The sequence below is a fragment of the Pyxicephalus adspersus genome, chromosome 1 (genome assembly GCF_032062135.1).
Source record: "Pyxicephalus adspersus chromosome 1, UCB_Pads_2.0, whole genome shotgun sequence".
NCBI lineage: Eukaryota > Metazoa > Chordata > Amphibia > Anura > Pyxicephalidae > Pyxicephalus > Pyxicephalus adspersus.
Window position 1 is genome coordinate 4779355 of NC_092858.1, and position 12921 is coordinate 4792275.

At 42.3% G+C, this 12921-nt stretch overlaps 1 protein-coding gene across 2 annotated transcripts in view; it reads right to left on the minus strand.

The window, feature by feature from the left end:
* Positions 1–805: 805 nt before the first annotated feature.
* Positions 806–12921, minus strand: part of RAB6A (RAB6A, member RAS oncogene family) — a 27448-nt gene continuing 15332 nt past the window's right edge. Inside the window, exons 2-8 of one of the 2 annotated variants that reach the window (XM_072401103.1) lie at positions 12426–12484; positions 11605–11658; positions 7858–7963; positions 5906–6017; positions 5173–5266; positions 5023–5089; positions 806–2057 (exon numbers count right to left, since the gene is read on the minus strand). In XM_072401103.1, the coding sequence (XP_072257204.1) occupies positions 1993–2057; positions 5023–5089; positions 5173–5266; positions 5906–6017; positions 7858–7963; positions 11605–11658; positions 12426–12484 (557 nt within the window). In that variant the 3' untranslated portion in view covers positions 806–1992. Of the gene's footprint in view, positions 2058–5022; positions 5090–5172; positions 5267–5905; positions 6018–7857; positions 7964–8074; positions 8181–11604; positions 11659–12425; positions 12485–12921 lie in introns of both variants that reach the window. The other variant, XM_072401094.1, reaches the window with a different exon arrangement.

A 12921-nucleotide genomic window follows, 5' to 3' on the forward strand; every position in this document is an offset into this window, starting at 1 on the left:
GTGGCTTCCCTCTCCCAATGACTGCGTTCGGGTGTCTCCATTGACAAGTACTAGTACTGCCAAGACATTATGGTCATTTGTGCTCTTCCTGTGTGGTCACAATTTGGTGAAGATCCGGTGTACAAAGCCAGCTCCATACCGACATGGTGTGACCAGTTTGATGTTGAACTCAAGAGGCTATCACAAAGCCTTGATCTCAACCCTACTCAACAGTAACTGGAAGCCACGTGTCACCTTGTCCAACATCAGTAACTGACTTCACAAGTGAAGACAAATCAGCACAGACATTTTCTAAAATTTTGTCGAAAGCTTTCCTAGTAGTGTGGAGGCTGTCATGGTCACAAAGGAAGGCCAGCTCCATATTGATGCCGATGGTTTTCCATTAGAACGCCAAACAAGCTCATGCAGGTGTGCTGGTCAGAGGTCTCCTACAAGCTAACGGGTAGGAGACAAACCTAAAACTATGGCCAAACTTTTGGGCCACACAAGACCTGATCCTATCTGGCCAGATCTACAACTTCCAACCTAATAAAAATAAAAAAAATATATATAGTGTATGGGATCCATATGTATAATTATTCCACAACGCAGTAGTCACCATCGATGCCACCATTGGCCAAGTCCAAGCAATGGCCCAACTCTATGAAAACATGACTTTTGAAACAACAATATTTGCATAGTGTTTTCCGTGTGTTGGTGCCAGCCGACAAGGCGCAAGAACCCCAAGATGCCTGGTACAGTGTGGAGAATTAATGTAAGTACAGGTAAGTATATAGTAACATTTCATTGGAAAAGATAGACAACCTTATAACCAAGAGAGAAATCATTCCTTTATTGGCATTCTGTGCGACGGACAGAAAACACACTACTTTAGAAACCGTAGGCCTTTTGTTCACCATAAATTGCAGAGCAGTCCGAGAAGTTGTCTCCATCACCCCCATGACCACTCCCTAACCGACGTCCAAACTCCTCCAGCTACGGTCGCCCTCCCAGCCAATAACAGAGCGGCTCTCTTTGTCGCATGCCATCGCACATTGACTGCGCTGGTATCCAGCTATACAGCACACAGTTTTTAGTGATTTTCCTCTGTGACACTCTAAAGTGCAATATATTTACTTTATTTAATTAAAAAAAAAAAAGAGAAAGTTGTTAATAAAAGGATTACCTATTTAATGCAGCAGTTCACACCTTTGTAAACGGGAACGTGCTGCGTTATAAAACGGGAACGAGTATGAACACAGCTTAATAATAATTTCTTTTACTTCCCCCCCCATAGTAAGCAAAGGTCTTTGATGGCAACTCACAGCAGCCATTTTGTACAATGTAACACTAATTATAAAAGCCCAGCCCACGAGGAGCCAAGCAGACTACTTGCAGAATGGTACAAGGGGAACTTTTTTATACAGAAGCAATTTTTTTTCCTAAACACGACTTCTCCACTCCAGGGAGTCTCATACCTTTGCCTGGTCAATGCTGCTGTGAGATTGGATAGCTGATGTCATGGCTCAAAAATGGCTGCCGCCACTGACAAAGGGTTACGCCAACATTGTCAACCTTTGCAGTCTGTGGTCACGGTCGATACACACACACCCATACACTAGAATGACTGTACAACCTCTTTACTGCGCTGCAGAGACACCCTGGATCGTCCTAGGGTACCATAATTTTTTTTTTCCTTGGTAGAAGTGAACTGTGCCTTTAACACAGGACAATAACAGGCAGTATTTTTTTTTTCTTGTGACACCATTAGAGTTTCATTTAAATAATGAAGACACTGTATATATATTTATATATATTAGATGAGCCTGTGCAGCTAAATTGTTCTTAGAAGTCACCAGAAGACAGCCAGCAATGGACAGGTGAGGAGGGCGCGCCGATATTCACACTGCGGTTAATGAAAAAAGTTAATGGTAAATTGGGGAGTAGTGACATTCTGAGAGATGGGGTGGGGGGGAGGCCATGAAGGATTCTGGGAGAAGGAACGAAGGTGTATTAACAGGAACAGCCGCCTTCGCTGACGGGGGCTTCTTGGGGCTTTTCCAGTTTGATGTCGATCACTGTTGAGGGAAAATTTAAGTTAAGGAAAACAAATTTGTCACAGAAGTTGGACAGCTGTTAGGAAGAAGCACCAAACACATATGTGTATGTTCTATGTGCAGTCATAGAGCGGAAATAGAAAAATCAGGAGGGACTGGTACAGCTCCAACGCATCTCACAAGGGTCTGACACCCAATGCTGCATTCAATTTTCAATCAAAGTCCGTTTACTTACATTGCCAAAATACATTTTTTAATTGGATCGTTTCAACTAAAGAAACTATGAAAGCTGAAAATTTAAATCTAAGCCTAAAACCCAGGAGCCAGGTGTATCCTCCTATGCTGGTGCATTTGTTTCCAGATCAGTGCAGTCACCCTCTATGACATTTTGATAAACTTTTATCAGTGAAGCTGGGTGATCCAGCAAACCTGATAATTTTCTATCTGCAAGCAAATGTTTTGAATCCTGGAGCAGATTGGATCCAGGTTTGCTGGATCACCCAGCTTCACTGATGAAAGTGTATCCTCTCCAGCCTTGGAGAGCTTTATTAAATCAGGCCCATTGTCTCAGATCGATATAAGAACCAAGCTGTGGTGTTTTACTTCCACAGAAAACAATCAGACCTGGCTATGCAATCTGTGTATTTAGGACTGTATGAACTCTGGCCCCCCCAGAAGGTGCAGCCGCAGATAATTGAAAACAGATAAGGTATGCAGTGAAGGACTTCCAGCTACCTCAGTAGGGTTAGTCTCATACACCGCCAGTGATGATTATTATTATTAGCCAGTATTTATATAGCGCTGACATATTACGCATCGCTTTACAAAGTCCATAGTGATGTCATTAGCTGTCCCTACAAGATGCTCACCTAATGTCCCTACCATAGTCATATGTCTATACCACAAGGTTAATTTTTTTTTTTTTAAGGAAAAACTGATAAACCTGCAAAAAATAAAGTGCAGGTTTTTCTGGAATACCCTGAGGAAACTCATGCAGACACAAGAACCTACAAACTACTTGCAGATGGTGACCTGGCCAGAATCGTACCTGGAATCTAGCGCTACAAAGGCCAGACTGCTAACCACAGTGCTTAGTATGTGCATAGTATGTTTCCTGAGAGTGACAACAGTGGGCTATGGCTGTGTATTATGAGCCAAGATGACCACTAATATACACTGCCATCCCTTGTCACAACCGATAAGCACATATGGGAGAAAGGGACAGAGCGCTGTCACCCCATAACAAGAAGTGACTGAACAAACACCTTTGAAAGGGGATCACTAGGGATTATTAAAACGAAAAGGCTACGTGCAGGAACTGCCAGAGCATCACATTCAGCAAGGAGCCTATTCTGCATGGAGTTTGTATTTTACCCCTGTGTTTACTTGGGTTTCATCCCGAAATTCTGCTCACCTCCTACACCCCTAAAATATACTGGTTCACAAATTGGTTTCCCTTCCCACCCTTCAGCTAGGATACCAACATTAGATTGTAAGCAAGAACAGTTACTGATATGACTATGGACTAATAGGAGAAAACAATATTTTTCCTAGCAATGACCATTTAAGGCCCTTCCTTCAAAGTAAAAGGCTATAAAGCAAACAAACTGCGCTGGAGAAACGACTGACGGGTTGACATGGCAACACCTGCAGTGCCCTTGCACCGGTTTTCAGAAACATTCCCCCTTTGTAGTGCCTTCAGATCGTGAATGTAGCGGCTCGTCTCCTTTCTGTACGTGAGTCGTCACAGAAAGGACGGCGCTGTCTGCTCGCCGACACATCCAGAGAAAAAAGAAGGAAATCTCCGACAGGGAAAGATCATCGTGTAGAGAATGGAGAGCCCCGGACGGCGCTTTTCAAAGTGTAATCAGTGACTAAAATCACAATGCACATTAAACAAGGCGGGACACGGACAATGCTGTGCCCTGTATTTCACCCCAATTATCCAAGTACATGCCGCGCGTTCTGTCTGCGTCTGCAATAACCGCTTGTCCCATCTCATTTCCAGAATAACTTGTTCAAAGACACGAGCATCAGAAAATAGCCAATCTGGGGGTTGCCCCTAATAAGGCCTTGGAGTCATGGGATGGCTCTGGGTAGTCTCCATTTGAACCAGCAAGATTGCTATGGTGTCCTCTAATAAGATACGCTGCCTGCATCAGTGACGGTTTATTGGTCCCATTGCAGACAAATCCGATCACCCGACTGTCTTCTACACTCTATGAGAAGGTTTGGCCCTAAAAGGCACAGACCCTAGATGGGAGAGCATCAATGACCATGACCCCTTCAAACTTTGCACCCAAAACTGGTGACTTAATGGGGCAGCGAGTGATATCACCCAAATCCACCCAAGCCAAGTGCTGATTTCTGAAGATTCTTACAATGTGAAGCACTAGAAGAAAAGAAAAATGCAAGACGCAATAATAGTAACAGAAAGTAAAAATTGTCTACTTTTGTAGCCTACTTTCTTCTTGGGGCCCATTCTAAACAAGGCCAATTCTATATTAATTTTGGATTCACACTTTCTTCCTGATGGACATTCCAATTAAATCAATGGCAACCTATTGAAAGGAATTAAATTGTAGTGTCACTATCTTGATGCAATCACGCAAGAATCTAAAGCAAATCCAGCATTAAACTTGTTTTTTGTGACGGAGGTAGTTTCAGAATCAGGAGTTCTAATTGGTGATCAGGGCTTTCAAAGGCACTTTTTGATGTCACCCCAGCCCCCTGAGAATCAAAGCCATCCGCTTGCATAGAATATGCGCCCAGCGAAACGGGGATTTGTAAGACCAGTTCCAGGTTGCTGCATCTTCGGCATCTAGTTACTCTCCAGGAATCCTGGAGACTGATGCTCAACTAACAGAGGGCCCATGGTGAAGGCTGATCACATGACCAGTCAGCTGAACCAATAAATGATGACTAGAGGGTATCTATCTATTGCCCTCTCATTAAAGCAAATGCCACTGACACCAGTAAAGGATACTGTCTTCTCTGCTCTTGTCCTGTGAACTTTCCATGCCAGGCAGCGCAGCTGCCACGCGTCTGAAAAGCTGAAAAATAAAAGAAAGCGATAAATGTACCAGGAAATAAAAAATGAAAGGGACATGGGGCAAGGCCAGAGGCGTCTCCTCACCTGTTTTACGTTGTATCCGGCCTTAGCGCTGGTTTCGATAAACATTACATTAAGCTCCTTGGCTTTCCTCTCTCCCTCCTCAATGGACACTTGCCTGTGGAAGGAATAAACAATCGCAGGTTATCCATTAGAAGATCTCCAATAATAAGGCATTATATTGTTTTATATCCCTAAAAATAAAGCTTGGATTTAGTTTCATCTCTACATGCACTCCAGTGATGGCTGTCTGGCATTTCTCAAGACTGCTTCCTTAATGATAACAGTAGCAGACCATGCCTGTGCAATGCCACAGCTTCTTGTAGTGCTGTGACAGTGACAATACAGAAACACAACGGGGAGTTTTGACTTTTGAAATGTCATTACCATGTTTAAACAAAATGAAATTATAGTGATTGGGTAAAAGATAAAGAGAACCTGCTAGGTTCCCTTCCACAGCCTGGCATACATAAGAATGCACGACGATGCATTGCAGCTACAATATGTAGCACCAGAGGACTTGGCTGGGACATAAAAACAGCCTTTCTGCAAGATGCTAGTAAATCACTGCATGGTGACCACAGGGAAATCAGCAAGAATCTTTCGCATGGGGACACACGCAGAAACAAACCATATCCCCACAAACTTTGCTACAACTAAAAGATCTGGGACAGAACAACTACTACACAGGGTTTCTAACCATTTCCAATTCTTTTTGTTGCGAGTTGCAGAGCCACTTTACGACCAAAACACTGACCTCTTATCTGCAAGATCTGTTTTGTTTCCCACCAGCATGATGATGACATCACTCCCCCGCTCCGTCCTGACGTCATCAATCCATTTTGTTGTTTGTTGGAATGAGTTCACGTCTGATGAGGAATAGCAGGAAGACAGGTTAAGGTAAATGACTAGAAAACACAGGACAATGAGAGCTCATTGCGCTGAATCCTATAGTAACCGTGTGCAAATTTCCTCCTTCGGTCCATATAATGAGATTTTCTTGCAACTATGATAGTAATATACACATCTCCCTGCCTTTCCCATAGCTCAGAAACTATAATATATAACCAGAGAGTACACAATTTTTTATAATATTTACATGAATGTAATTTTTTCAGTCAGCTTTCTCAGATTCTTGCTGCTCCATATTTTGATTATTGCACAGATTTAGAGGTTTTGAGAACATATTCTGGACAAAGTTTTTAGCAAAGAATGGGGTTAGCAGGAGCATAAAATAAATATGGATATCTACAAATCTGTTTATTAACATGGAAATCACACAATAGAACAGCAAGAATGTTAAAGTGAGTTTTATGTAAAAATTACAATGTGTACTCGCTGAAAGTAGGTTCTAATTTAACATAGAAATAGATATTTTCAATATATGTTTCATAAAGTGATCAACAGGTCTGAGAGAGAAATAATAATAGGAATTTGGCTTTTCTAAGAGAAGCAAAGTAAAGCCGAGAAAAGCGAGGCAAAGCCGGGGGAAGCGAGGCTGAAGGAAAAAAGGAGAAGCAATTCCAGGAGAAGAGAAGCAAGGCCAGGAGAAGCAAAGCAAGGTCAGGAGAAGAGAAGCGAAGCAGGGACAAAAGACACGAGGCTGGGAGAAGAAAGAAGAAGCAAAGCTGGGAGAAGAGAAGAAAGAAGAATGGAAAGAGAAGAGAGGAAATAGAAGAGGAAAAGAAAAGTGTACAGAAAAAAGAACGAAGAGACAGGGAGCGAGCACAGGAAAGAGCACAAGTGTTTTATCCTATTGCCTGTAGATTTACCTTATGAGGAGTAAAACAGAAAACATTACTATACAGTATATTATACATCATATTGTTGCCAAGCACAACTACATCACAGCAATGCGTAGCCACATCACAAACGTTACGATGAGACATGCACAGTTCAAGAGACGCATATCAACACACACAACGAGCATACGTGACATGCACACAGAGCTCTCCGCTTATAACGGACTATGGTGGCAAGTTAAAAGATGCTTTGTGGGGGGACACTTCTGTGGACCTGCTGCCCGAACAAGGCGGGGAAGTTTTTAACTTGAGCGAATTTCAAGCAAATAGAAATGTGTCGAATGGCTGTTTGGAATATTTACAGTAAACAGACTCTGCTATTCTTGTTTCTATAACAGGATGGGACAATGGAAGGTAGGTGCACCGTGTGCCACGGGCAACTAATCCTTATGCAAGAACCCAAACATGGTAGACACGGGGGTTTGCTTACATTTTGTTGAGCTGCACTAAGACTGCTCTAATCAGGTGTAGAAAAAATAAACTACTCATTTTGTAGGATATATTAAGGTGACCAATGAAGGTTTGGGAGGACTAGTTGTGTGCATAGCTATAAGACCGATGGTTCAGCTTCAGTGCCAGAGGGTCACCTGATGTATAACACATTATCAACTTGATTTGAGCAGTCCACTATGGAATTATAGATGAGGTCAAAGGGAACTTATAACAAAAGATTATGAAAGCTGCCACTGCTGACCTGGTTACAATATTCAGCCTCCCTTCTTCCCATTAAGAGATGACATGGGGGCTCCCCACATATTCATGTCAGATTCTCCTCCAGGTATTATGTAAAATACAGAGACCCAATAGTAGTAACAGATAGGACTGTCCGTTATAAACTGGAGCGCACTGCAGTGACGGTGAGCAGATGATGGCACAGGAATGGCAAAGATGCAGCGTCCACACTCACTTGTAATATCATAAACAACAACTGCCACAGTGGAGTCGCGAATGTAGCTAGGGATCAAACTCCTGAACCGCTCCTGACCTGCCGTGTCCCACAGCTGCAGCCGTACCTAACGCGGGAGGGCGAGCGGTCGGCGCAGCAGAAGAAGGGAAGGGTGGAAGAGAAAATAAAAAAAAAAAAAAAACACACCGTCAACAAGCTATCGAGACAAGATACCTACTTGTGATATCGTAAACTACTACGGCGGCTGCAGAGTCACGGATGTAACTAGGGATGAGGCTGCGGAATCGTTCCTGCCCCGCCGTGTCCCAGAGCTGCAATCTGATCTGTGGGATGGAAGACAATCAAAGACGGAAAAAAAGAAACAGACACCACAGATAGTATTGGCAAACGCACATGTTTGATGGGCGTTCCACACACCTGTCACATGTAGGTTTGCAAAATCTATGACTGAGCAGCACACGGCAGTACAGAGGCTGTTTTGCCCTGCATTGCATTTCTTTGGATGCAGCAAGTCCTGGTAGGGTCAATGGGCAAAGTCAAACTCTGCCTTTTCTTTACAAACGCATATATTTGCGTTCACATAGCTAACAACATTTAAAAAAGAATCCCCATTTACACGGGCCGAGCATAGATTTCTGCAGATACTATAAATGTGTACCTAGACCAGGTTACACTTCTGCAATAATCAATACAGTCTAACCAGTAGGTGGCAGTCATACAGCCGGGAAAAAACCAAGGAAACCTTATGGGAAGAGACAACGTATCATGATGTGAAAGAACACTGCATATAAAAAATTGGGAGATAATTGCAGATGAATGCCCTTTTATAATATATAAAATAACAAATGCAAAAATGTGATTTAATTACCACAATATTAGAAACTTGCAACATACCTCTCACAGGGGCAGCAAGGAAAAAAATGCATGGTTATATTTGCACATTTGCATTGGTATATAAAAAGGTAAAAATGCACTTAATTTTCAAAAAGTGAAATGAATTTACCCTCAAATAAAATTTTAGTTACACTTGAACTGGTTTAAAAGGCTATCTGTAACTAGATAAAATCCTGGATCATGCAAACATGGGCAATAAAATGGTATCGGGTTCACCTTTACTGTTATGTCACATAAATTCCTCTCCAGTAAAATAAAGGGGGAATTCAGAAAGAAGAAACCAGGAGCTCCTGAGAACTGGCCAGTATACTACAGACAATGGCCTCATTCATCAAGCTTCGAGTAGCACTTAAGGCCCCTTACAGTTTACTGATTTAAACTTAAAATATGTGTTTTCCAACAAAGGTTCCTCTGGAGGTTGCAAGGGGTTTCTTAAACAATGACCATTTTGAGCCTGTTACAACTAAGGCTGGGTACACACGTGCAATAATTGCATGACTGCATGATGCATGAACATGCCCTGCTCTATGGGAGAGGGGGAGAATGACGGAGGAGCACCCCACTGCGCTCTCTCCCCTTCACTTTCATTATGACCATTCGTCATCCATGGATCCACCAGGACTGACGACAAGCACTATACACACACCACACGCCAGACTCTCATCTGATATCAGCCCTGAGGCGACTATCGGACAAGAATCATCTGACATGTATATGTAGCCAAACTCTGGTGATCCATTTGGCTATCTGTAAGGGTGGCATTGTTTCCACTGGCCAACAACGTAAGAGTCACTCATTCCCATTGACTGCCAGGCTAAATTTACCATGAACTGGACATATCCTCAATATTGGCAGAGGATCTCTGAAACTAGAAATGTTTATCAAGGGTTCCCCTATGTTAAAAATGTTGAGTAAGGCTGCATAAAACAACATTAGTTTGCCAAAGTTTCTTTTATTACTTATCTAAATATTATTATTGTACAGTTTTTATATAGCGCCGACATACTACGCAGCGCTATACAAAGTTCATAGTCACATCACTAGCTGTCCCTTAAAGGAGCTCACAATCCCATGTCCCTACCATAGTCATATATCATTATCACAGCCCAAGGCCAATTTTGGAGAGAAGCCAATTACCTATCTGCATGTTTTTTGAATGTGGGAGGAAATAACAAATGCAAAAATGTGATTTAATTACCACAATATTAGAAACTTGCAACATACCTCTCACAGGGGCAGCAAGGAAAAAAATGCATGGTTATATTTGCACATTTGCATTGGTATATAAAAAGGTAAAAATGCACTTAATTTTCAAAAGGTGAAATGAATTTACCCGCAACTAAAATTTTAGTTACTCTTCAACTGGTTTAAAAGGCTATCTGTAACTACCGGTAGATAAAATCCTGGATCATGGAAACATGGGCAAAAAATGGTATCGGATTTACCTTTACTGTTATGTCACAGATTGATAAATTCCTCTCCAGTAAAATAAAGGGGGAATTCAGAAAGAAGAAACCAGGAGCTCCTGAGAACTGGCCAGTATACTACAGACAATGGCCCCATTCATCAAGCTTCGAGTAGCACTTAAGGCCCTTACACTGATTTAAACTTAAAATATGTGTTTTCCAACAAAGGTTCCTCTGGAGGTTGCAAGGGGTTTCTTAAGCATTGAGCATTTTGAGCTGGGTACACACGTGCAATAATTGCATGACTGCATGATGCATGAACATGCCCTGCTCTATGGGGGAGAATGATAGAGCAGCAAACCCAGCTCCGCTCTCTCCCCTTAACTTTCATTTTGACCATTCGTCATCCATGGATCCACCAGGACTGACGACCAGCGCTTTACACACACGCCAGATTCTCATCTGGTATCAGCCCTGAGGCGATTATCGGACAAGAATCATCTGACATGTATATGTAGCCAAACTCTGGTGATCCATTTGGCTATTTGTAAGGGTAAGAAAAACCAGGAAAGGTTTTTCAAGGGTTCCCCCATGTTAAAAATGTTGAGTAAGGCTGCACAAAACAACGTTAGTTTGCCAAAGTTTCTTTTATTACTTATCCTAATATTATTACAGTTTTTATATAGCGCCAACATATTACGCAGCGCTATACAAAGTTCATAGTCACATCACTAGCTGTCCCTTAAAGGAGCTCACAATCTAATGTCCCTACCATAGTCATATATCATTATCACAGCCCAAGGCCAATTTTGGAGAGAAGCCAATTACCTATCTGCATGTTTTTTGAATGTGGGAGGAAACCGGGGTAGCTGGAAGAAAACCCAAGCAAACAGGGGGGGGGGGGCCTGCAAACTCCATGCAGATAGTGTCCTGGCCGAGATTCGAACCTGGGACCCAGCGCTGCAAAGGGTAGTGCGCTAACCTCTGAGCCGCCGTGCTGCCCAGTGGGCCTCCAAAGATCTTCTGCCCCATTAACTCTGAAGACTGGTCTTCCATTCCATCAGATGAGATGTAGGCAGCTCTAGGAGTACTCATCTACCTTCCAGAGGGCGAGTATTCCTTTTCTCCATCATTTATTAAAGTACACAGCTTCTATTGTGCAGCCGGCACTATAAACATTCACTGCTACATATAGGAGCCGAGTTCCTTAATAAACTATAGGTAAAACTTTATTTTTAAAAAATGAGACCAATTGATGAAGATGAGAGGGGTTTCTACTTAAGTGTCACTGCAGCTTGATGTATCAGAGCCATTCTGTACGTGGCACAAACCATAATGCCAATGTAGGGCCCTGATATCATAGATCGTTGGCTTAGTCATGTACATCTGGGAACCTAAAGAAGCAAAATCGAGGGCTAAGAGATTCGCTGCTCAATAAAATACTTACTGTTCGGTCTTCTAAGTACATTGTTTTTGATAAGAAGTCAATACCAATTGTTGCCTAAAAAGAGATTAAAATAGATTTACCAACAGGGCCATTTTATGCTGCAAAATAGAATTTCTGTAATAATATCTAGCAATAAAACACATTTGGTTGCAATGTTTCTCGCAGTATTTTTACAATTATTATTAATTTTACACTGTATTTATTTGGCGCCGACATATTACGCAGCACTCTACAAAGCTGTCACTAGCTGTCTCTTAAAGGATCTCACAATCCAATGTCCCTACCATAGTCATGTGTCATTAATAAAGGTGGAATTGGGGGTGAAGCCAATTTACCTAACTGCGTGTTTTTGGAATGTGGGAGGAAACCGGAGTACCCGGAGGAAACCCACAAACACGGGGAGAACCTGCAAACTCCATTAAGATAGTGTCCTGGCCAAAATTCGAACCTGGGACCTAGCGCTGCAAAAGCTGAAGTGCTAACCAATGAGCCACCTTGCTGTACAATAAAGCTAATGTGATATTAGAAGAACACAGATTTGTGACAGGTTTTGGGTGGCCTTGTTAAAGCTTTTTATATTGGTCCGACTGATCATCATGTTAGCAACCTTATACACGGCAGAGATGATCAGTACTGAAGACAATGGTGGTGTGGCTCATCATTCATGAGGCAGGTACTCAGGCCCATCCCATCATACGGACCACTCACATGGCCATTGCAAAAACTAACCAATAACAGCCATATGTGACAACAGCCAACTCCTTTCAGTAGGTGTTTCTACTGGTGAACAGCTATGCAGTAAGGAGGCCATGCGAGATTACCTGGTAGGTGTTGTCGAAGCTGTCATACATGAACCTTGTGATTAAAGATGTTTTTCCAACTAAAATAGAAACAAGAAAAAAAATGTTATTAATATAAACCTAAAATTTTATAGGTACCATACCCACCTGAATGATGGGCGGATTATTATTATAAGGCAGTATTTATATGGCACCAACATATCATACAGCGCTGTACATTAAATAGGGGTTGCAAATAACAGACAGAAAAAACAATGATACAGGAGGAGGAGGGGGAGGAGAGGACCCTGCCCTGAAGAGCTTACAATCTACGAGTCAATAAGGTAGAAAGTCAGGCTTTACAAGTCACGATGAATGTTCAGGTGTGGAATTGCAGGGAAAGGTCTACCAACAGGACAGGGGTAGAGGGGCAGGGTGTTGGAAGAGGGATAGGTCTAATAATAAGGCATTTCAGAGAATCTGAATCTCCGGCTAAATAATAACCCCTCTATGGGTTATTGCTCCGGATACGGCTGAA